At 35.3% G+C, this 26161-nt stretch overlaps 1 protein-coding gene across 6 annotated transcripts in view; it reads right to left on the reverse strand.

The window, feature by feature from the left end:
- Window positions 1–5003: 5003 nt before the first annotated feature.
- The window catches only part of REPS1 (RALBP1 associated Eps domain containing 1), a 59758-nt gene continuing 38600 nt past the window's right edge, over window positions 5004–26161 (reverse strand). For 2 of the 6 annotated variants that reach the window (XM_014879052.2, XM_088161654.1), the window contains exons 9-20: window positions 25298–25419; window positions 20579–20659; window positions 17618–17705; window positions 16716–16817; window positions 14481–14553; window positions 12120–12238; window positions 11297–11361; window positions 10078–10263; window positions 8776–8871; window positions 8034–8182; window positions 7281–7386; window positions 5004–6357 (exon numbers count right to left, since the gene is read on the reverse strand). In XM_014879052.2, the coding sequence (XP_014734538.1) occupies window positions 6289–6357; window positions 7281–7386; window positions 8034–8182; window positions 8776–8871; window positions 10078–10263; window positions 11297–11361; window positions 12120–12238; window positions 14481–14553; window positions 16716–16817; window positions 17618–17705; window positions 20579–20659; window positions 25298–25419 (1256 nt within the window). In that variant the 3' untranslated portion in view covers window positions 5004–6288. Of the gene's footprint in view, window positions 6358–7280; window positions 7387–8033; window positions 8183–8775; window positions 8872–10077; window positions 10264–11296; window positions 11362–12119; window positions 12239–14480; window positions 14554–16715; window positions 16818–17617; window positions 17706–20578; window positions 20660–25297; window positions 25438–26161 lie in introns of all 6 variants that reach the window. The other 4 variants (XM_014879054.2, XM_014879050.2, XM_014879059.2 and 1 more) reach the window with 4 other exon arrangements.

A 26161-nucleotide genomic window follows, 5' to 3' on the forward strand; every position in this document is an offset into this window, starting at 1 on the left:
AATTGATGTTAGATATAAATTTTGAATTTTAAAAATTTGTCATTGTAATAGACTATAATTTTTCCACTATTTAGAAATACTAGTATTAATATGAGACCGCTAACTTACAGCTCTTTAATCATATTAAACTAACAAAAACCAGAATATGAAATAACCAAGAACTATTCCCTGCAAACTGAGAGGCTGGGACCAGAGTGAATGAATGAGTAGTTTGCAAATTATCTGATCACCCTGATCAATGCAATATTGCAGCATCAAGCCAAAACACTAGAACAGATAGAGTCTAACAGTTAAGCAAGTGCTAATACAAGAAATATTTATACAGAACTCTAAAAATTGCAGTGCATATGTGAAAGAAAATAGGTGTATATTAGAACAAAAATCTTTGCCACCTTCATGAAAATGTTAACCCCAAAATCCTACCTTATAATCCAAATTACATCTACTTCAAATTAGACAGTACTCACTTTGGATTAATTCAGATCAGGACAGTTTTGAGCTGGGACAGTTGAAATGCAACCCCACTTAAATCAATATTTAAAAATTCTTTTCCACAAGAGAAAGTATTTGCAAAAAGGAAGTTTTAAAACCTAAAAGGAAATCAATGTTCTAAAAAGCTACAGGAAAATGGATAAAAAAAACACTGACAAAATTGGTACTTTTGAAATGAAAAGTTCTGAGACATTATCAATTTTAGCACGTCTTTTGGTTAGCAAGTTCACTATGGGCACAATGTGGTAAAAACCAAAGAATCTGTCAAAATTACCAGCCTCTTAATTTTGAAAAAAATGACACATGAATAATTACTTTTCCACAGAAATGTTCTTGCTTTAATACTATACTTTATCCTGAATGCAAAGTGTACAGTAGACCAGGGAATATGTTCCTTTTAGGTACTCTTCTACAGCAAAAGGACCTCTGGATTCTTCTATAATCTCTTGGTTCCTTCTCATGAGATGGCAGGTAACCAGATTCCTTCATGAGGACAGTGAAAGACAATGGACTGAAGCTCTAGAAGAAAGGTTTGTTATAAACTCAACCACTCTTCTTCCAAAGGCAGGATATGTAACAGAAAAACCAAGTGACATGCTCAAGGCAGGCACTTGTGCATTTTCTGACAGAATACAATGAATTACAACTTCCTACAAAATTCCTTTATTTCCATACCTTGACTAACTCCAAGCTTTCTATCAGCTCAAGCTGTGCAAAATAAAGCAAAAAAACACTTAGTAGAATGCTGAATTTCACAGCATTTTAATGACACACACACACCTAAGTTAACAAAGGGATTCCCAAAGTATTTCCTTTCACTTCTGCAGAGAAATCATGTATTGCTGAAGCTCCTTACTATACATAAATTTCTTGCTAAGTGTGACATAGCCAGTCAGGGATGCTAGGCCTTCAGAAGCCCTTAGGTGAGTGTTCACAGAGGGGGTCCCACCCCATGGACCATTCCCTTCCTTTGTCAGTTTAAATGCAGCCTTACTTGAGCCAAAGAAAGAAAAGCAGTCAAACCTCTGAGGTTAAGTGACAGGAACCAAAAGGCACCACTGCAGCTCTAAGGGATACACCAAGGAATGTAGGTGCATTACAGAGTGTGATGGACCTCCCAGCTCCATGAGCTCCTCCACAGACGGGGAAAAAATACAGCCACATATGGTTCAACAACAGTATTGCCAAAATTTGGGTTTCCATCAACATACCACTCAAAACTTAAATTGCTTTTACTATTCATAATGTTTTGTTAATTTCGTAGGCCTGTCATAAACAAGACCAGTCAAAACAATGGAGTAATTTCAGCTGCTTCCAGATTAAATGCATCAATATCTGTAAGAGGTATCTGTAAGAATATATTCTACCAGAGATCTAGTAGATTTCATCTAGATTTCTGTTGCCCAGTATGCTGGTGAAGTGTGATAAACAGTACTAAGAGTCTTCTTAAAGCTTTGGATTTAAGTTGTAAGACCACAAACTTCATATTTCATAGAATCACAATTCCAATTTTTTAGTATTATAACTAAACAAAGGCTGTTTCGGACAATAATTTAAATGCAAGATATTGTATACCTATATACCAGTAGGCTGGAAAAAAGTACTGTCCATACAATCACTTTGAAACACAAATAATGTACAACCTGGTACAACTAGTGTATAATCAGTATACACTTTAGGTACACATAATGTACAATCTACTTTTAAAGCAGAAATTGCACCTTTAAAGCCCATTTTGCCAATTAAAAGAAATATTACTGAAAGGAAATTACACAGTATTCAACTTCCCTTCTCCACATCCCCAAACAAAAGCAATTAATTCAAAGACTCCTGTGAAGTTTATATTTTGCTTGTGTACTACCTATCAGGACAACCCTGTATTGTATCATTTGGTTACTGGTATATACACATTAACATCTTTCCTATGCAATTCCTAGTTCATTGTTAAGACTATTAAGAGAACTTAGCATTAATTTTTTTTTTTGTTATTAGATAATAAAATCCTTGGTTTTCATGTGTTTTCCTCTAGGCAGCATATCTGTATGATAAATATGGGCATATCTGTATGATAAATTATTAGAACATCAAGATGCATGGCAAGACAATCAGGCTGCATAAGCATGCAAATATTCAAAATACACAAGTTTTCTTTTCACCTTCCCCACAGAGTAGGAACTGCATTGTTATTACTCACTTGGAAGTAATGTGCTTTTGCAACACATTACAATTTCATGAAACTACATTCCACTAGAAACTAAGACTAGAATGAGCTGGGAGTCAGGACACAATGATTTACCATTTTTTACTGTTTTAGGGAAAAGTGATTAAGGCTAGGCCACCCATAAAGTGACATTTAGACACAAACTGCACAGCTGAAACCAGAAGAGTAATTCTCAACTCTGCCCTAAATGTAGAGAAATACAGCACACCCCATCCATAAGGGACAGAGACATGTCACACAAGAAACAATGCTGCAAATTTATTTTCTTTAGTTTTAAGTTTTTATAACCTCAACTTCGTTTATCCCACATAAGACATTTTCAGTAATACGAGATCATCTAGTTCATCACAATTGCAAGGAAAATGAGGTGCATGTGAAGTACAAAAAACTTGAAAATACTTGCTTACATTGAATAGACTTGGAATAATGCTCAAAACAAAGCGGCTTTTCAGCTTTTTACCTTTGCATTTTGGAAATCTTGTCTGCAGTCAAAAGATAGGCAGTGAATGGAGAAAAAAGCAACTCCAAAGCAGGTGGAATGAAGAAAGAGGCACATTATTAGGAGACACAAAAGAAATGCAAATCAAACAAGAAGAGACGCTCTTCCAATGACAAAGTCCAAAGAATAACGTTTTCCAGGTGTTTCAGAGAGGCCTGTTGCTGTCCATCCATCCCAGCTGGGTTCATGAATCACACTCCATACTATTTAGTAGTCTACATTTATATTTGCAATAGAGAGAGCACCTCTTTTGTACTGTACATAATTCCTTGCCCCAAAGAGCTTACAATCTAAATTCATAAAAAAGAATGCATCAAGTAGCTGGAACAAGATCAAAGAAATTGAGAAGACAGGGAGAGAATTTTATAAGGGATTAAAGTTGGGTTACATTACTAAGTGAGGTAACTTCTGAACATCATTAGCAGTGATGTTCTTAAGACATTAAGTAGTTTTTCAGTTAGAAGATCTTCTGATCATGAAAAACTGGTTTAAAATGTACAGAATGATGCATTAAAAGTAATCCACAAAATCTCTTAAAAATAGACTTGTTGGCAAAACACAAAAAGGTTCAGACTGCTGAAGTTCTTCACTTGAGACACTAACTTGTCATTCTACCAGGAAGATATGGATGTTACAGAAATTCATATGTACATGTAACATTTGAATGTAAAAGGCTTTTTACATTTAAGCTTAAAATGTTAAATTCTGATTTAAGAATCCTGCTGCAATTAACATAGGCTTAATACTTAAATATTAATATGAAAATAGTGCTATTTTTAAAATGTATTTTAAACTTTAAAATAAACTATGGACAAGATACAGTTGGTTCAAAAGATCAACATTCTTTAACTGCAGTGACTCACTTTTCCCACTTTTTAAAAAAGGGAAGAACTTTTTCCCACTCTGTACCTGCTACTTGTCAGTTATAATAGAAGTGATCGGTCCATCAACTTGAAAGTTCTTTTACTTTACTTTGAGGGCCTAAATTGTTTTGCTGGGTTTTTCTTCACATTTCTCTACTCATATATAGTTTTCTGAAGTGAAAGCCTTGCACTTTATATATAATTTATACGTCAACTTTGTGCCCATTTAGCTATCATTTCTTAATCCCTTTACATGCAAATAGAAATTACCATCTTTCATGCAGCTGTGACACCCTTTCATACCAGAGAATTTTGCCTTGGATTATATATATAATCCATCTGCAACACTTCCATGACATTTGAAAAAATGCTGGAATACTTATAGTAGTAAAAATTCACCACAATTATCCGGTCTGTTTATGATAACCAAAAAGAGAAATACTTGTTTTTCACTGTAACAGCATAACCAGTGGTAAACCTGACTTGACCTATCCTTTTGGAAGGGAAGCTGATGTTAAGAGAATTTCATTTATGCACACAAGTGAGACAGTGATGTTAAGGACTGCTAACAGAGGATGATTTATCTTCAGTTTTTAAAGGAATTTTTGAGCAAATCAAACCAGATATTAAGCCTAAAGATCTATAAATATATTTGACCCAAGTCAATACTAACATTTACTTCTTAGAAATTACATTTGTATTAAATTTGCTTATAGGAGGATACAAAAGGAGTATAGCCACAGATTACCAAGAGAACCACTTCTGATCAACAGCTAAAAATGAGGGAAGAAAATGGCCAGAAAAGATCACAATCAATCACTTCTTGTACATGCCACAAAATTACAAAAAATTACCTGCAAACCTGTAATAAAACCCTCCCCCTTATTTGAATGAGTTTCAATTCCCAGGTAAAGATGAATCAACAAAATTAAAATATTGTGCTGTTTTATTGGTGTAAAAATCACACAATTGCTAGTTCTGATTCTGCAGAGATACATCCATGCAGTTATACATCTATGATCCCACAGCCAGAAGAAGCCATTAAATAGAATATCTGCTGTTAGTCAGCAATTAATGCAAATTTACATATGAGATCAAAATGTGTGTATCGTACAATATACAACAAATCCTAATACAGTACATCAACCTGAAGAGCAAGATACACTCAAGGAACTCTGTTAATAGTGAAGCCTGTCTATATGCCAGAGAAGTAAGGCCTGGAAACAAGATGACAGAAGGTACCCCAGAATTCCTAAGAAGCAAAACTGTTCAATTTTTGTTTTATATTTTTTTTTTTGCTGGGAATTAGAAGTTTATAGAGGTATTGACACATTACTTGACAATACAATTTGTTATAGTGAAGACTGGTGGATGTGATCTGCTATTAAAAGGTAACGTGTGAGACATGCAGGTGGTGCTTAGACAATGTGCAATTAATAGGACCTACACCCAACTCTTTTCACAAAAGGGAGAACTAAAGAAGACCTGTTTGACAGACTACCAATTGTGCCATGTTTCTACACATGCGGCTGAATCAGGACCGTGAATGGATAAAATGTGAACACCTGGCAATCTGTGGTTACATACTCTATAATGTATGCAACAAAAATCACAAAATCCAATCCAGTTGATATGGCAAACAGCCTGCAAGAACTCTCCCAACCTGAGTAAACTGGGGAATTGCAAAGAGGCAGGCTTTCCAGAATTGTGAACAACTTTCCAATTGTAAAAGGCAGCTTGGGAAGTAACATTGGCTGATGATAGATTAGTAGTTTGTCTCTTTTCTGGCACAATAAAATAAATGCCATAGTGAATGAAGAGTTTATGTGCTTAAAGGTTAAAATCGACTGATTAGCAACCCTCTTCTGCAAAGATGTTTCAACAGGAAAAAAGAAAAAAAACCACGAAAAAATTCCAGTTGGTAATTTTGGCGACAAACTCTGCAAACTCAAGTGCAACAAAGATCATGGATGCCCACAGAAAAAGATGTGAGAGGCAGTGTCACATTCAAGGAAAAAGTAGTTTGTTTTTTTTTTTTCTCTCTGTACTGAAATTAAAATACTTAAAATACAAAAGTGAACAAATTGACAAAACAGAACCACAACATTTAATGTAGACTAGAGTGCACTGAGCTAGATGCATGGATATTTAAATAGGCCTTGAAACCAATACCCCTTTCAAAATTAGTAAATTCACAGTTAACGGCAGTAGGCTTAAAGGTGAGAGAAGGGTCGAAGTTGTTCCAGTTGGACTTCCAGGGAGATTCTCTCTTCAAGAACATCCTACAAAAGAAAGATTTTCTACTCACAGTCCACAGAGAATGAGTACTGAAAACGTCTTCATGCAATCAAAATCTGCTTCAGTTTGAGAACTAACTTATATTCTAGGATCTTGGTAGCTCCTCTCAGAAACTGAATAGAAGATTGGCTGGCAATTCCTTATCATTGAAAATCAGTACTTTGCTCCAAGGTGATGCCATTTACTATTTTTTTCCTTTCTTCCAAATCACCCAAACCCAAATTTCTAACTAGATGCAAACCCAACTATAATATTTTCAAATGAAGCCTAAAATGTTAAGGGGGTAAGCCCTCACCTGAATTAAGAGTATTGAAAACTCACGATTTTTTTCCTCAGTTTTTCCTCTCATGTAGTTAAAATTAGATATGTAAGAAAGATGGCAGGCAAAAGACATTAAGCTGATGCCTACAGATAGCTCCAAAACAATAGCTGACCTAGATAAATAAATTACTATTGTTGCACTAATTATTAAACTGCAAATTTTGTATTTCAGATTATTGCATTTGTTTAAAAATATTTATAATTAATAATTTTATTGAGGCTTTAAGGCTTGCTTTTTCCATCAGAAGAAAACAAACCACTTCAGCTGCTCTTCTCCATACTGCTTTTGAAGTATGTGATGACTACAACAGGTAACTTAGTATTAACAATATGAGGTAAAATTTTACTGTAGCTAAAAGTGAATCAATACATTGGAAAATGTGCATTGTAGTAGCAAAAGCGTGATTTGTAATTTCACAAAGCTTGTCACAAATAGGTATATTCAATGATCTACAAAAATGGGTAAATATTTCATATCAATATCCTCTACTACATTTATCACTGGATTGCAGAAATGCCTGTTACTGTGCATCACTAACATCTTGCTCTCTGAAGCTCTTCTCTTATACAAAGACTAAGGAATTACCTTTAGTTGCTGCTGTAGTTCACTGTTCAATCTGGCCAAAACAGTGTTGGTTTCCTTGTTACGTCTGATTGATGCCTGAATTGCCTTCTTATCTTTCCCCACTGATCTGAGAATATATTAGAAGTACTGTAATAAGTAATCTGGCCACTTAGCTGAACATCTCACAGTCCCCCTTCTTTAAGTGAGCAGAATCCTCTTTTCAAATTTTTTTTTACTTGTTACATTGTTTATTTTCCCCACTTCTGGCTTGATTAACCACATTTGTTTGCATGGAAACACACATATATACGTTTCATATATGCACACATAGTTGGTTTCAATCAAAGAGCACATTTTAAAAACTTGTCATTATCAACTTTCTGAAGGCCCAACACAGTGAACCACATTCATTCACCTCAAAGTGACACTGCAATAGACTACTTTCATGCTAGGACACACAGACTGCACATTTTGGACTGTTCATAGCAACCATTTAAAATTAAACACTACATCTCAATACTTCCACCACTTATGTCCAACATACTTGCAGAAGTTAAAAAGAGTTCAGACTCCAAAATTCAAAGTCTCTTAAAAGTCTCCCAGTACTAGAGGCTTTGGAATGACCTTCTTTAAAAACCAAAAACTTCTTAAATTGTTGAATTAATCTAAATTAAACACATCGAAATAGTTTGCAACTCCTGGAACAGAAAGTGTGTATGCTGTTTAAATGTAAACTTTCCAATAACAGATGTATTTATATACTTCTTGGGTTACCTAGGAATAGATGGCTGTGAAGCAAGAACAGCAGCTATGACACCTGTTTTCTGTGTATGTTCCTCAGCTTCAGGTCTTAGCTCATCTTCTGATTTTAATCTTCTACGAATAGGCTTCGGTGGTGGAGCAAGTGGGGTAGTGCCTTTACCCTGAAGAGGAGAAAACAGTCTATTAATTCTCTGAAACGACATTTTATTTGGATTATAACCTGGAAGCTTGTGTTTCATATTCAGTTACTGAGACAACTGAATTTACAACCCATCAGGTATTTTCTGATGGACAGATAGCTGCATTCTCATCTGGAAAAAGCCTGAAGTACTAAATCCTACCACATGGTGAAAGGCTAGTAAGTTGCTACACGCTGACAAAGAACTGTGCAAGTAGAAATGCCACAGTACAACTGAGTACTGTAAGCTCACAGCAATGCTGAGCACGATTCCCCCAGTAATTATACATCTGTAACCAAATAAAAAGCTACTGTTAATAAAATTCTGCACTAAACATTTTGATATGTTTCAAAAATTTGAAAACTTACATGTATCTTTTATGATGTCTCAAGAATAAATCTAATTATCATCTGCTGCAAAAATTCACCATACACATACCTATTCAAAGCACCTATTAGGCCTAAGAAAACTGGGTTCAAGTGGACACATACAGAGCCGCTGTTGCAAATCAAAACAAACATTTAATTTCATAGACATCAGACAACTGCACTTTGTTCCAAGGGTACTTTGCATACCGCACTACTGGGGACATTTGCAGGTGCTTTGTCTTCAACTCTTCCATCTGCTTTGGCAACTCTAAGAGAACTTGCAGAATCAGAGGGCTTTTCCACCTAAAGGAATATAAACTGTATTTAGAAATCTACTTCTTAACATTACTTCATTTGGCAACAACTGGAATAAAAACAAGTATGCTGTGTTCTGATCCATGAATACTGTTAACACCTAAAATTCTAGTTCAATTCTCATTTAGAAACAGAAGTCCAATGTCATGAGGCACTGTAGAGCACAAAAGAGATCGTGGCCTGATCACAAACCCCTACAGCTGTTTCTGCTATTACAGTACCACCATTATCTATTTGTCACTGCCAAAGGTTAATCCCTCCAGTGGAACACAATGTGACTGCTCCTCATCCACGTCAATGCAAAACTATCAGCAAGCTTAATTTAAGCAGTTTTTAGTGGCAGCTTAGGCCACCATAGCTGGTTTTGCAATGAGGTACATGGAGAGTGCTCAAATGGGTCTATGTCACTGACCTTCCTGAACAAGTGAAGCAAGACCATGCTGCTGGCAGCTGGGAGAACTTTAAAGCACCACAGGGACTTCCGCAAGTGAGGATGCAGAAGTGTCCCAGAGAACTTACAATCTGGATAAAAGCTACAAATTATCAAAGGAGAACAAGAAGTAGTTTCTGCAATGACATCTAGGTATGACATTAATACTGAAGCTTCCAAACTTTCAAGTACTATGTCTGTAGTAGGAAACAAGTTTTTGTAAACATCTTTAATGATAGAAGGATGCCAGAGCTTTATTCACATCAGCTGTTTGTCCAATGACTTTGAAGAAAAGCAAATTAATGGAATTTTAGCAGATGTTTACAATACATGACAGTCATCTCCTTTATTAAGGCATATCTTTTTTAAGATATGATTTAAAAATTACCAGCAAGTCATTTAGAATGCTGGCAAGAATGAGCAGAAGAAAGGTTTTGCCTGTGCCAAGTCTCAATGCACCAACACAATTACGTTTGTGCCCACGTATGCTAATAAGCACAAAAATATTTTAACTTACAATCATGAGCTGAGACGATAAGAATTCCTTCTGCCTATACGTTTGGCAATTACTAAATAAGTGCAGCACGGTGCAACGTAATTGCTTTCTAGCAATGGATTGAGAAATAATAAAAAACCAAAACAGAACAAAAAAACCCAGCAAACAACACACCACTAACAGAGAATAGCAGAAATAGGTTTTAACTAAGCCTCGTAAGTGTTGGTGGTATTAAAAGCAATTGACAAAAATCTTTCTTTCTACTAACCTGCAAGACTTCTGAGTGTGTTTCAATTTCATCTTCTTCCTCTTTGTTTACACCTGAAACAGCAAATGCCTCAAACTGGCTGAAGTCTGCAAAATTTGGCTGTTCTGGTATTTGTTGAGGTGAGGTACTGGTATGAGCTATTAGGCCATCAGCATCCACTGAGCGATGCACATGAGGACCTGTGCCCTGCCATGAAATAACAAAAATATTTAGGGACAGAATGTTATGGATTATTTGCCTTTTTAGTGGACAAAAATTTATATCCTATCAGTAGGACAACATGCATCTCATGCAAGACATGCATGCAGAAATAGTTAAGAGAAAGGAAGTTCAGATATGCTATTATCCAGGGAATAGGACCCTCCAGGGATGTAATGTAGCACTAGCTAGACGCATTGAACAATAAATATTTCTGCTGTGACAAAACCACTTGGGCTCTGGGGACTTGATACAGACTTTTAGTCTAGTTTCGTAGGGAAACATGATTATGTAATCACTGTGTGGAATATGTCTGTCCCTGTATGCTCCCTTCATCCCTTCAGATAATTTCTGAATCCTTGTAGATGATTTCTGAATCACTGACTGACTTCAACTGCTGGTAACTCAGATTCTAGCAAGTAGCTGCTGGTGAGAAACAACTGAAATACAATTTTATGTGTCCCATGTCAAATCTGCACAGCAGTTGAAGGATTCAGTTGCCTGAGACAAAGAAAAAACTTTTTCAAGATGTGCTTTCTACCAAAGCAGCTAACTGATATCACTCAGACTGCAACTGCAAAGACCACCATGTCTGTGACATGTGAAGAAATGGAATCACTCCTTTTGAGGGCAGGCATATTATGTGCCAGACAAATAGAAGACAAACCCTTATTTTGCAGAACTTTGGAAAATGGCTCTTGCAGCCTTTGTTATGCCTATGCACAGGAATAGATAATGAAATGTGAAAGGATAACTTTTCTCTCTTTCCCACAATTCAGAGCTCCAGAAACACTCATTCCTTCTTAATATCCACCTTAATCCCCTCCCATGGTTCCACTAGAAGCACTTTTTTATTCAGGAAATGCTAACATTTAGCTATAGTCTAGGTTTTGCCATCATTCGCATCCTGGTGCTTTCAAAAATATATCAAGCAATGATACTCATTTTAGAGATATATCAAAATTCAGTATATAAAAATAATGCACTGAGTTAGAGTAAGATTTTTCAGAAGTGACATCACCTGTGAAGGCTGTGGTCTTGGAGGCACTGCAGGGGGATAGGCAACAACTCCAGCCTGTTGCTGTCCTGTAAAAGACACATCACATTTGGCCAAGATTGTTACTTTGTACTTTTTAGTGCTATCAAATTTTCTTAACTGTCAACATGAACAAATGCTGCATTTTGCCATATATTAAGCTGTCATATTTGGGCTCATAATTCTAATGCCACCTCCTTTCAAACTCACAAACAGATAAAATCAGGATTAATCAGGACATGGATCTTGTACAGACACGGTCATACTCTTCTGGTTTTAATACCTTAGTCTTTGGGTTTTTTTACACTCATTATAAGCTTTTAGCATTTTCTCATTATTTGTGATCTTGAATTTAAAAGTACTGACAAGTCAAAAGTCCAAGAGAACTCCTTAAGCAGAGCAGCAGAAATGACCTTTAATAATTTCCTCTGAAGTCAAAAACTAAATACCCATCTTTAATACATGTGATTCCAAAAGGACTACCCTTGAAAATTTATTGGTAGATGCAATTCATTGGACAAGGGTATACAACCAAAATATTCTTTCCTGACTCTGCTTCCCACATTAATCCAAAAAACTACAAAGCAGAATTCAGAATTTACTTTTAAATCAGCTACTTAAGAAAAGTGCAATATAAATTTTAATATAAACAATTCAGTAAGAATGACAACATTTACAACTTTTTTTAATTCAGAAGTGGTGCTATAAAAACCAACACTCTAAATCGTTCCTTAAGAGAAAAAGCATTGTCTGCTTCAGGAATACAGGTGCTGAAAAATAATATATGGTCAGAACAAAGCATATCTACCTGGGGTAACTGAAAAGGATCTGTTCATATCTAAAGATGACGACCGAGAATGAGAAGCATGAGGCCTTGGAGGGGGGGGTGGTGGTGCAGTGTTATCTGGAGATGTTCCTGAATGTGATCTGCAAAATACGTAAGTTTCTGTAGTGATTTTAGGTGGTTACAATAGAACTAAAAATCAAAAGTTCTTCAAAGCATGCAATTAAAAAACCAAGTTTGATAGAGCCAAAAAACCCTGATTGCCATTGATTTTCAAGATTTCTGGTATTCTTTGATTTTACAATTTTTTTAATATTCCCATTTACTTAAATACCCCTTATTCAAATTATCCTTGTATTATCACATGCAATTATCTTTGGGAAATGAACAGCTTGATGAATATTCCAAATAATAAATAGCTTTCAGGAATAGAGAATGCTAAATATGGTAATTCCATCCAGGTGGTAGCCACTATAATTTTTAAGACGTAGTCAACATCCTGTTTAGATTAAATGGGGTAAGTTCAATTTCATTAAAGAAGAATATTGGGTTTCTGTTGGACCTGTCTCTATGTATATCGAGCTCAAGTGAAATATTTAATTCTCCACGTGAAATGTTCCAAATCTATACACTTGGCAGAATCTTCAGAAATTTTGACTCATTCTTAGACAGGATCACCATCTAGTGGATACCTGTTGCAAATTCATGGAGAAACACATGCAGAAGGATAAATTACTGCACTAAGTGCTGTTTAAGTGGGATTTATTGTATATAGAATTTTTGTACAACTTCCTTTTAAAACCAGTTTGCAGAAGCTTCCTAACTAGTCTAATTTGAACACGACAGATTTACTGAATCACTGACATGAATACAGCTGCTTTTTATTCAACTCATGATAAAATCTTTTCTATGACTGACCTCTGCAACATTCTTCTGTAACTATCGTGAGATGTAAGCTAGGAGAGGTAAAGGGTACTCAAGTTTCACACGAAACCTGGAATTCCTGAATGTTTAAGTCCAGAGAGAAAACTGAGTTATCACAATAGAAAAGTTTATAAGTTAGTTATAGTTAATATATTCTCTACGGTAATCCTTCTGTAACAGTGTGTAACTCTCCAGCAGATGAAATTAAAATGTAATTCTACTGACTCCTTGGGTCATCCCTCTAGCTAGTATAATAAAAAAATCCACAAGCAGAATTAAAAATGGGAGAAAGCAATTTAAGGAGAATTCCAAAGTATCATTATCTGACAAAGCCTTGTCAGTTTTTGCTTTTTGAAAATACAAAAATATAGTCTTGACTAACGATAGGATTAATGACAATATCATCTCTATAAAAAGCAGAAATTGGTAAAGAGATGCCAGTGGAAGGAAGTAAAAGAGTAAGTGGGACAAGAAATTTCCTGTGTGCATACTGTCACAACTACGAGGTCATGGGCAGAAGCTCCCTGCGCCATAATGTGGGCACTCATCAGAAAGCTTCGCTCATCTACACAAGTTCAGCAAGAGAACCTAACCCAAACTCAAAGAGTAAAAGAACGTTAAAACCATCATGTTGATAATGCAAAAACAAACATAAAAGGATGACAGAATCACATTTTCCATTAAGTAACAATGGAAGAAAGAAATCTTTCAAGTTGCTATAATGACAGGCAAATGGAAATCTTTCTTTGCTATTGAAGTAATCCTAATTACTTTTGTTTCAAAACTTACCTCTGAAACTGATTGTAATATGGTTAATGGCATAGCTGGTTTTAATCCTATTCAAGCAGATTTAATGGGAACAATTAGCACCAGCTAGTACAGCACATTCTCTTATGTGAAATGATGCAGTTGTTGGTTTTGTGCTTGCATAGGTTTCTCCAAACCCTTAATTTATGCTGGGCCTATGACTGCCCTTTATTTTATATATATTCATTATTAAAAGAAATTGAGTTACTGCCATGGTATTCCTCATTTGTGCTTAATTCTTCTTTTAGGCTACAGTGTCATAAGTGTTTTCCAATAACATCTAATGGATATTTTTAAAAATACAAAAAATTGGTTTCAAGTAACGGCATGGTCTCATGTGCTTACATTCCCTTGTGTTTAAAGGGAAAGTATTAAGATTCCAACTGAACATAGAGCTTCATATGGAACACTTGGTTGGCCAATTTCAAACAAAGTTTTAGACAGCTTTCCGTTTTTAATTTTCACTTTACACACTAACAAAAGCAACATACATTGTTAATGCATTAGAAAACAGACTGTTTCAGATTCCTGAGTGTTAAAGTTAGGAACCTATTTTGCCACCATTTCATAAGCTAGTTGTCAAATAACCAGGAGCTGAGAACAGGCTTCTTTAAACACCTTTTACTTGTTTTTTTCAGTTACTACTCTACTGACCGTTGTCGTGTTACAGCATTTCCGATTTGCTCTGCATCTGAAGTGTAAGAGTCCGAACTGCTGTAACCATCTGCTGGGAAAAGAAAGCACAGTTTCATATTTGCTTCGCATCATTAATATACCCTAACAGACAGAAGTAATGAATAATTTCAAATATCCAATTTCTTTCGTTTAAAAAAAAGTCTATGTCCTTGAATTGCTTCCCTGTAAGGTATCACCTGGTCAGGATTCAAAATCCTCGAGTCAGAATAATCAAAGGATGCAATACAAACCAACTCCACTCACCTGACACTATCAGTTGTTGGTTACTAGTGGCATGTACTGAAGAACAAACAATGACAGTAATGTTGTATTTAAAAGACAAAACCTGAGTTCTATAAACAGCAACATGTTTTTAAACACTTGACATTCCATCACTTCAACAATCTAGTGAACAAGAGTAAGGGACATCGAAAGGAAAAAAAGGAAGGGGTAGGACATGCCTGATTTTATAAGTGCTGAAGGATTGTCACCAACCTTAGAAACCAGAAAAAGGAAAGGGCATGTACAGTACACAGATCAACACAGTCGCTTTGCTACTACTGTAACTTCTGTAATTCCAAGGCTGGTGGTCAACCTTGTTTTGGTCTAAATATTTTTTAAAACTTTCTGCTTTTGATTACAGAAACCTACAGAAACGTAAGATTCTATTAAAGCATCACAGATTCTTAAGGACACCCCTACCCTTAGAAGCTTTGCAAAGCTTGAGGGGTTTTTTATCCAGAAATGAGGAGCCTCACAAAAATCACAAGACTTATATGGAATGAATGTAGATAGAAAACTGGGCCTCAGGATAATTTATCACAAAGGAGTATTCTAGAGCACCTTGTAAATCGAAGTTCAGGGTGGAAGTCAGTGGAGCAAAGGGACCCAGTTCATTTGTTACCAATGAAGAGGAAAATCCTACTCAAAAACATTAAATTTTTTCTGAATTACCCACTCTCAAAGGATTACTTTAACGTCCTAGGACACTGAAGTTTTCAAAAGTGGTAAGGCACATCAGCCTCAGAAATGAGAATCCTGCAGATATGACTTTGCTGATCAGCAAAGCACATTCTTACCTGTTACATTTTTTATATCTCTTCTCCTTAACACTGCAGGGTACTACACAGTGCTTATATCTTGCACGGCAATGTGGTTTGTTTTGTGGTTTCTCTATGTTCTTCAACTGAGAGCAAAACACTTTATCAAAAGGTTAAGCTACACTCAGATAAGGAAAAGGGAGCACCAAAAGGCTCTTTAACTTAGATCCTGCATACAGTAGTAGTTCCACATTAAAAGATGATGTTTGCTCATTCTTTTGCATTAGAAAACTTCTTAGTAAAAACATAACTGCTTGAAAAGCAAAACTCAGACATGGTCAGGACACTGGTCTGAATCAAGAATGCCACTCTCGTTTGACAGAGTTCACAACAAAAGCAAAACACATTGCAAGCTGGTACTTTCTGAATTCCTCCTGTATTACAAATCAAAATACTTCTGGTCTTAATAATGCAAAGGATTTAAAATAATGAGTTCCTTAAACTTTAATTTTTACTGAAGAAAAGTTCCCAACTTGAACAAAAAAAAAAAAAAAAAAAAAAGAATCTCAGAAAGACTCCAGAGATTCATTCAGGCTACATATAATCTTGGACCTCTCTCAATATTAGACAAGAGGACTAATCAAATCAAAATAATGCAACATGCTTAGGACACAAGAGATACTGGAAATTGAAAAGGCTATTAGAAGGAAATAAACAGTTGAAAAGCTGTACTAAAAATGGAATGTAGAAGTCCGTTGCATTTTCTTAGTAGATAACCCAGATGAGAATTGCCTGGAAATTTTGTGGTCAACACATTTTCACTCTTTAGAAAACATGTTACATGGTACTGAGGAAGAACAATCAGTGAATTCCACATTATGTACATTGAATTTTTCATTCTAGGATTACAAGAGAAAACAGGAAGATAGAAAACAGCTGACAAAAATGAACTTTCTTGGGCACGTAGGGTAGGAAAACAACTCTAGTGACATCAGTAGAACGTTCTTAATTACTACTTCTAACACATACTTTATAGCAGAAATGTTTCTGTTCTCAGGGTAAGTTAATCTCATTTTAGAGCTGCTACTATCCAGCCAGTTTTCATTCACTGACGGATCAGATCCACATTTTGTGTAGTGTAAGAAATGAGACCAGAAAGCACTTTTATACTTACTAACTGTATTCCCAGATGTAAATTTTACCGATGAACTCATTTTGTTTTCTTCTGGGAGATCTGAGGGTTTCACAAGTAGTGGACTAGTAGGGTTAGCATGATCTAGATGGAAAAACAAATCTAGATAAATTAACTTATTCCAACTAGACTTTATTTCTGGCACGAAAGTTTTACATTGGTTTTCTGCCCTTATCTAAGTGCTGCACTCAAGAATAAAATTGGTGTATTTCAACTCAGAAATAACACTATTACAATGTAAAACACCAATTATTCAGCATTAAGAGCTGTGAATTTTCAGCTATTTACAAGGCCAAAGAAATTTTAAAAGAAATGTGCTGTTGGTACTATTTATTTTCCTATGCTGAAGACTCTGCATGAGTTCCATGACTTTAGGAAATACTGGCACGCAACTGAAAACTAAGACCTCTCTATTCCTTTAAGAAAATTTATCAAGCCACTTTGCTTATTATTGACCAGTGTTAAAAAAAGACCTGCCAATATTCCCAAATGCTTTCAAGTTTCAAAATAATAAATGCAGTATTTCTGACCACAGAAGAACAAGCTTTATGAATGCAGGTTATGATTTCCATGTTCAGTTTCCTTCAGTATTTAACAAAGATACCCAGACATTCACCTGCAGGTCCAAATCCCATCTTCATCTCAATGTCTCTGAACTACTCTCCAAGAAACATTGTGCTAGAGATGGTAAAATCCCCACTGTAGCAAACGGCCAATTCAAGCTCTGCACTTAACTGAACAGCAATTCTTAACTCAGAAATCGTGCTCATTACAACTCCAGATTTATTCATCCTTAGTGAAGGAAAAAAGTAAGGATGTTCAAGGAAGTAAGGCCAATTCTAACTGCATGAAACTTCCCAAATTAGCAAGAGAAAATATCCTACCACTTCCAGTTCTTTTAAGCTCCATTTCCTGCATGTGAATTTTGCTTGGAGTCATTCTTATAGGAACTGGGTGCACAATTGCAGTGTCCTGTAGAAGAGATCACAGTTACGTTAACCTAGTAAAAATCACTCTTAAAATAAGAGTCTCTGACACCATGTGCAATGTGAATTCTAAACAAAATTTCACAGATTTTCTTTATTTACACAGTTCCAGGGAATTGAATGTATCCAGAAAACCAAAGTTCTCTAAGCTGTAGTCTCTGTAATGTTAACTTAGCTAAAAGGACACTAGAATATGTTTCTATAGATAACTGCAAGTAGGACATCTGGTACTTTGAGCACATCTTCCAAAAAAAAAAAAAAATTACAATTTAAACCCTGACTCCTCAGCTTTACTTATAATGCCTCAGAAAATAATGGCCTCTTGAAATAAGTGCTCTTTAGTAATTTCAGGTATTTTCTGGAGTCTTTAAAATAGCAAAAATCCTCTAAACTTCAGCAGAATAAGCCCTATGAGATATACCTCTAGGCAGGCATTGGCCTTACACTTAGGCATTAGTCATTCAGACAAGGGGCTCCATTTAAACTACTTTATAGACAATCCTTTCCACTGTTTTGGAGACTGACTGTGCACAGCTTAAAAAAATAAACCAAAACTCAGAAGCAACCTAAAAATATGGACATAGTTGTATGAGGTTTTTTTACTGTCATCCATATTCAGAATATATGAATGAGTGAGCCAATGACAGCACAAGAACACCTCCAGATAATATTGTATTCTATCCTAGAAATAACAAGAAATTTCAAAAATACCTTTGTATCAGAAATTTAATCTGTTCTGACTACTCAAGTAGATCAATTTCACTTGGTGTAATACATCTACATTAGTATTTTCTGAAACCATTTCAATGCAAGCAAAACCACTTTCTAGTCACAGCTCAAACATTCTTGTTGCAGGAAGCTTTTAGGAATAGTTACCACTTTAAAATATACTGCTTTTTCTTCCCTCTGTAATGAGATTATCATGCAAAGAGCACTTTTACTGTGGGTGCTTCAGACCTCTGCTGTACTCTAATGTGCAGCTGTACAGAAGTCATGCCTCAAATAGTTAAATGGATTTTATATAATGCATTAATTTACATCATTAACCTAATTTTGCATAAAACAACCAACTTTGACTTACAAAAAGCATATTATACTCCCATACTAAGGGATAGACTTACTGTTTTATTCTTTCCACTTATGTTTTACCTCCCAAAGCAGCTGCTTTTCCAACTAAAAAAGAACTGGTCTGTGAATTTACTCTTTAGATAGTTATTAACAACTGCTCAAGAAAGCTGATTTTCTCTCCTCTGGGGAACCAGTTGTTCCATAAATCATTCATATGCATCACTACTGAAACAGCTAAAACAAAAAGTCTGCCTTCAGCAAACTGAAAACTTGTCATCATTTGTTCTTATTTTAACATGGAAAACAGAGACTCTAACCCCAAAGCCTGTTACCTTAGCAAGTATCAAAGACGCTCACCATTCTTTTCTAAACCTATAAGCATTTCAAGAAAAAGACTGAAGAATGTGATCAGTCATAAAAATAATTTTGCATTCCCAGTGAATTTCTCTTTATTCATAGACACAAACATATATTCTATCTAAGAGTTTTTCATATACCATCACTGCTCTACTTTTTAGATTATCAACAAACAAATTCAAACTTCAGACTTCTGTCATCTGCTAATTATGTGTGAAAATAAATTACTGTCTTATTGCGGAAACAAGACAGTGATAGCTCTTCACTGTCAAGCAATTATACACAGCAAGTAACAACTATAAACTAATTTACATCATGTTTACCTCATTAAAGCATAAAAATACAGTATATTTAAAACAAAAACAATCTCAGATGAAAGAGGACTGGTTTTTGCTTTATGTAGGACATTTTCACTTGTTTTGAATGTTTATTAAAGGTTAATTCTTTGCATGGGGAACAGTGCAGTTTGAATTCTAACTTTCAGCATGTAGATATGCTATTTCTACATGAACATCAGTGTTAAGTTTGAGACTAGAACGCTGATGTATTGAAAATACATATATATTTATGTACTATATATTTTCAGAAGTGACAGGTTTAATACTAAAATCAGTTAAATGTGTATTATGTGCACCTATTATTTTTTATTACACAATCAAATGGACACCAACACTGTAATTATTTAAATTAAAATGGACACTTGGTGCTAATTAAGTCTGTAAAAAAAAGCAGGATGAAAGCAGCAGCTAAATACCACATTTCTAATGCATTTCAGAACTGCTTTAATGTCACATGCTGTAAAGCTTAAAACCAGCAGAACTCGAAACACTGTAGTGTATTTCTGGCTCCCAAACTTGGCAAGATATTTAACTACATAATCCTTAAGAGCACTCCTCACCGAGTAAAGCCTTAGAACACCACAGGTTTAGTTGGAGAGATACTAAAAGCCTTATTAAAAAGTAAGTTGGTAAAAACATTTGGAATATGAAATACCACACCCATTAAAGCCCAGTAGCTTTTTTTCACAGAAGTTGGCACTGTTTTTGTGCAAATCAGGCTCTGCAACTTAAAAAAACCCAAAGCAATACCGAAGACAAAATCTACAACAGAACTTGTTTATCGTAGGGAATGGTCCTTGTATCAACTTACACATTTTTTCAAAATAACATTATGTTTAAATGCTTTGTATATGACAGATTTTGACAGAAGTGTTGTATTAGGTCAAAATCAACAAGAAAAAGGAATTCTTTGCAATCAGAGATTAAACATGAGCAGTACTAGAAGATTCGTATTCTGAAAATAAGCAAACAAGCTATTTGCCACCATTCCCCAAAAAGCAGACCATGGAATCATGCATAATAGCTAAATACAATGAATGGAAATTCAGTGTTAATAAAATTAATTTCAAACAAGCAAGCTAAGTGATTGACTTACAGGATCAGCTGGTGCAATGTTAGAATCAAATTGGGTCAGAGTTTGTGAGCTTGAAGAGCGTTCGCTAAATGTCTCCCACTGCTGAACAGACAGAGGAGAGAAGTCAGCATGATGAGGAAGATGAGAGTAAAAGATCACTGAGGAGATTTAGCATAGTAGTTCAGAGGTTGCACTGGAAAGAACTATATTTGCACAGATGAGTACTGCACTTGGGAAGCACACTAATATACATTAAGTATTTCTATTTCAGTCTGAGATTGTTGCGGAACCAAGTCTGTTTTCTGTCAATATTAACCTTTATATTCACATTTTATAATGAAGATACAGGTGCACAGGCAACCCAGAAGTACCTTCAGAGTTCACACTTGCCAATGAACATCATACATGTAAAAGAACTGGTTAAGCCATTCATATAAAGATAAAAATAAGGAAAAAAAAAAATCAGAGACACGTTGTGTGCATTTGTAGCCATAAAATCCACAGAAAGGTTCCTCAGCTTTGTAGCTGCCAAGTTTCAAACTTATTTAAGTAAATGCTGATTTTCTTACAAAATCCCAGACAAATGAACACTGTGCAGAGTACTCCAATCACACCACTTTAGCTTGCCAGTGCAACCCCCGAGAAGTGGTTCTACACTGTAAAAGAGCATTTTCACAACTCTAAATTACTGACAAGGCAAAGAATTAATTTGAAATATACTGTTGATTGCTAAAAGCAAATAAGTCAATCTCTGAACAATTTTGTAAGATATGCGCATGCTCTATCAACACACGGCTGTCAAAAATCCTCATGCAAGCTCAATCAGCCACAACGGGATCAACAAAGCATCGAAGTACATAAAATTAGTCTGTGATCTGGAAATCAGATAAAAAAAATCACAAGAAGAATGCTAAACTTGTTATATTTTGGTAAAATAACAAGTAAATATTTAGCAAGTTTCAAGCACTACACATACAAGTTTCAAAAATCAAAAATATAAAATTTTTAGTGCTCAGAAAATTTGACAAAAAATTATGTTTGTTACAGTTGTGGAAACAACTTGGGTGTTGGACTCTCTGACCCTTGTGGGTCCTTTCCAACTCAGAATATTCTGTGTGTGATATTGCTGGGCCATCTTTATAGGTAAATCAATCTAAATGATCCCAGAAGTCATAGGACAAACTATTTGGTGTTAGTCAACCTAACCGTGTGTGTTTTCCTCTACACCAAACTATATTCAGTGAATAGCCTGTGTGTCAACCAAGTCTAAAACAGTTCTTTCAGAAATAACTTCTTAAGGAATTCCTAAATTGTTTACAATCAATGAAATGAAATTCAGAAAAATATTAACTAAATTTGTAATTGCTGCCATGTGTGGTAAAACTTCTTGTAGAGAGAGAGTCTTATCTCCTCATTTCAAACTTTAAATGAGAGGAAACATTACGGAACTCTATTCATATGGGGGTGGGTATATTTTCTTGTTTCTTTGCTGTGGTTTTCTGTTGGTTTGAGGGTTTTGTTTGTTTGTATTTGTTTTTAACACAGAAAACTACCCTCTTCATGGCTAGAATTGAACAAAACCTTTTTAGTAAGGCTTCCTAACTGCTCTGTTCCTGTTTAACACTCCCTGTATTAAAAAGTTCATCTCTCTGTCACTACCCCCCATCATGAAGAGGCAGCATTGCAAGAAGTTTGGAGCTATACAAACCTGTTAGTGAGCCAGTTTTTACTAAGTCAGAAATTTAACTGCCAAGTTCTGCCAGCCTTTCTCCTGATTTGGCCTCCTGCATTTGCACAGCTGCTCATTTTCATGAAACATATTAATATTATTTTAGGTTTACCACAACCTTTTTAAACTTGATTTGGCCAGTGGCTTCCCAGTTACTAGTGAGACTGGCAAACAGACCATTTGGTTACAGAAATCTTGTTAATCTTTCCAAAAATTCCATAGGGCACACAGCACTTATGTTACAGTTAAGATAAATGCTAAAATATTATTTGTTACAGATGGATGCTTAATGTATTTTACTGCTCTGAAGCCAAATTGCAGATACCTTGACTACTTGTCCTTGGGCTCGCCAGCTAAACACAACAGATAAACGCCAACACTTCCTGACTACTCCAGGAAATATGCTGCTGTGCTCCATCCTGAAATACTACCAGAAGCCAGCTACTGCTAATTCCCCAGTTAACAGAAAGTTAAATATATTTAAGAATCTACTGGACTGCATCTCAAACTCTGCAAAATTTAAAAGCATTGACTGGGTAAAACTCACACTAGCTAAAGCTGAAGTATTTGTCTGGAAGATCTGCAAAGATGTTTTAAAATTGCTTTCAGAAGGTTAATCACTAGAAACTAAAACTCACAGCAACCTCAAGCATTATGAATAGAAAACCAAGACATTTGAAACAAGGTGTAACAGTTGTGAATTTAAAAGTAAATCTCCATATCTATGTTAAAGCTAGTATGACAAATGCAAGACATCAAACAGTTTTTAACCAAAAAAACTGTAGTAGGCACTTCTATTATTTTAAGCTTCAAAAACGAAGTGCTCAGCCTTGACACTTGGATGGAAAAGACATCCGAAGTGAGAAAGAAGTCATGAGTGAAGAGATGAGAATGTGAAGCATGTAGTGCATCCAAAGTTGGGTAGATTTTCATGGTGCTCTTTATTCTGAAGTTTTAAATTGATGCCTTGGTCTATATTTGGGAGCCTCCAGTAATTGGGCCTGGCAACTGCATTCTACAAATCAGCTCTGAGCTAGAAAAAACAGAGTAACCAACAGCTTTGAGACTAACAGGATGAGACTGCCTGGAATGACAGATAATACAAAGACGCAGAGCTTTTACAAGCAATTCATTTGTTGATGACACTTATAAGAGGTTGAAAGAGGAAACAATTAGACTGGTGCCTGCAGCATTACCAGAAATTTTTTCACAGAATTAAAACTTTGAGGACTTTGATCTAACTCATGCTGAAAAGAAAATGCTGAGAAGAAAGAAACATGCACAGCAACATATCTGAAAAATCAGAAATTCCTTTGTGTTAGAACAAAAAACTAGACATTTAGTTCAACTCTTATTTTAGTATAGTTAGTATCCAGTAGTATAGCTACTGTGAGAACTTTTCCAAACCTCTTAAGCTTTAGTAGACTTTGAAAAAGAAACTGCCACCTTATGTGAATGGACAGTCAGTTTCATAAGTTAAGATTCTGGCTGACAGAGTTGTAATTACCCTATTCAATTGGTTTGAGTTGCATTAGACACTGAAGGAATGTGTTCAATTATGATGCTGGTTACCAAATGATTAGCTTATTAAATCTTTATTGAAAACACAAGGGAATATGTCTGAGCAAATTTTAATACACATGCAGACATTTACAGCTTCTTAGCAACTACTGAATGAATATATGTTCCACTTCCCCCTTAAAACACAGCTTCCTACCAGCAGTCTGAGTCACTCTGTCAAACAGAACAACTAAGAATCACTAAATAATTTCCAACATTTTTTAATTTGATAAGGATGTGACTATGAGGCTAGCATTTGCCCTTACAAAGAATAGCAGACTTTAAAAAGTTCTTCCCCCTGGAGAAATGAAGGAAGTTTCCTTTGCTCCCAACTTGAATCCTAAAAATGTGATTATTTTCTGCTTCATGCTGACTTTCCTTCGGTTTGTCTACATCTTTTACTATCAATTTTCTATTCACTTGAAGTCTAACAAAGAAAGAAAAATAACTACAAAAAGCTCTTTCAATAGAAGGCAATAGTCAGCTACTGACAGAAATATCTTGCATGTTAAAGAAAGTTTTCAATTGAGTCCTAGATAATAAAAAATAATTTTCCAAAAATAATGTCATTATTTTTTTTCCTTTTTTCCCCCTCTCATAATGAAAAGTAAGCCTAAATCAGCTTTGTATATGGCTGCAGTCAGAAACTCATTTGGGGATCTGAAGTAGCTCTTAAAGCATTGGTTTATTCTAAGTCAGAGGCAAAAATGTTAAAACAGAGTAAAAAGAAAAATCTAGGAATCAATCCCTACAGGCCTTTTAAGCAAAGGACATTTGTGGGGGAAAAAATATTAAAAATACTACTTGCTAACTTCACTCTCACATTGTCACAAAATACAGCTCTACTGCAGAAAGCTGCTTATATAGCAAATATATATGCTTAAGGAGGATGAGGCAGAAATACAGAACAGTAAAAGTTTAAGATTTAAATAAATTTAGCCAATGGCTGGCTTCAGATTCAACTCTGAGTCTCTGCTTTTGAAACAAGGTCATGACTTCTCTATGTTACTGGTGATATTTCAGGCTAAAATCACCTCCAGAAGTAAATTTCAATGTCCAGATCTGCCCAGAAACTTATTCTGTAGTTCAGCAAAAGTGTCTGCTAAAAAAGTTCTTCAGAGGTAACAAAAAACTCCAACCAAAAATATGCCCTAAATGAAAAAAATCAGTAATTAATTCAATTTTTCCAAAACACGCTATGAGATACATTTTGTGATTTATATAAAGCGTAATTACCATTAATGACAACATTCGAAATATCTCATAATGAGATAGAAAATCCAGAACGAAGTATTATTTTTCTGCATTTTAACACAGAACCTTCTTGCGTCTATTGTCCTGCTAACTGTTTCATGATTTGTGATCAGCAATTCACTTATGACAAATTATGGATGCATTCAAAATTTACTTATTGACTGGCAGTGAAATAACACTTATATAAAAGCGCTAACCTCACTGCTCTGATTCAATTCTGGCCAGGTCTGGTTTAGGGATGGCATTGATGGAGACTTGCTTGGAGGTGCTTCTGCTGGAGAGCCGGAGTAACCTACCTCACCAGTCTGTTCCCCAACTTCTGAAACGACAGGAATCACTATGAACAAAAATCATAAATTGCTTTCAGTTTATTTTTAGAAGAGCTGCTCACATCTCATGGAAAGTGCAAAGTACTCTTTCTTTTCATCTTCTTCAAATATTTGGCAGCAGACAAAACCCAAAAAACCCAAGAACTTTCATTAAATTAAATATACTGTTCATCAGGTACTACTCTTATTTTAAGGATGTTTCTGAAAATTGGTTTGAAGATTACTCTCTACCATCCTATCTTCCCAGTGCTTAGCCTTTAAGTAGCTTTTTCAGATTTTGATTACATATAGAATTAAGCAGTTTTTCTTACAGTATGAGAAAATCATTCCACACTAGTGTTTATTACATCATATCCTACACTGAGCCTTTCATCTTAGAGAATAAAATACCTCCTTTTATACAAGGTCAGAGCAAAACCAGTATCTCAATGCAAACAAAAAAAAGACAACAGGTTAAGAAAACCATTCCCTTAGATTAGTCCCCAAAGAACATTCGTTTCAAGCCTCCCTACTAAAACAGAAGTGTTTCCATTTACATTTTGCAAATTGAGTACGTCTAGTAGCTGTCACATGGCAACTGTCCTTTGGCACTGTTTAGTTTTCTTTTGAAGTAAATCTGAACAGCAGATCAAACATTCTGTCTAACACAGTAAAATCCTGCTTACAATGTCTCCTATTCTAGATATCACAATGTAAGTTAAAGCCAGGCATTAAGAGCCTCAGAACCCCTGA

This window comes from Sturnus vulgaris, chromosome 3, assembly GCF_052056855.1.
Source record: "Sturnus vulgaris isolate bStuVul1 chromosome 3, bStuVul1.hap1, whole genome shotgun sequence".
In the NCBI taxonomy this organism is placed as follows: Eukaryota; Metazoa; Chordata; class Aves; order Passeriformes; family Sturnidae; genus Sturnus; species Sturnus vulgaris.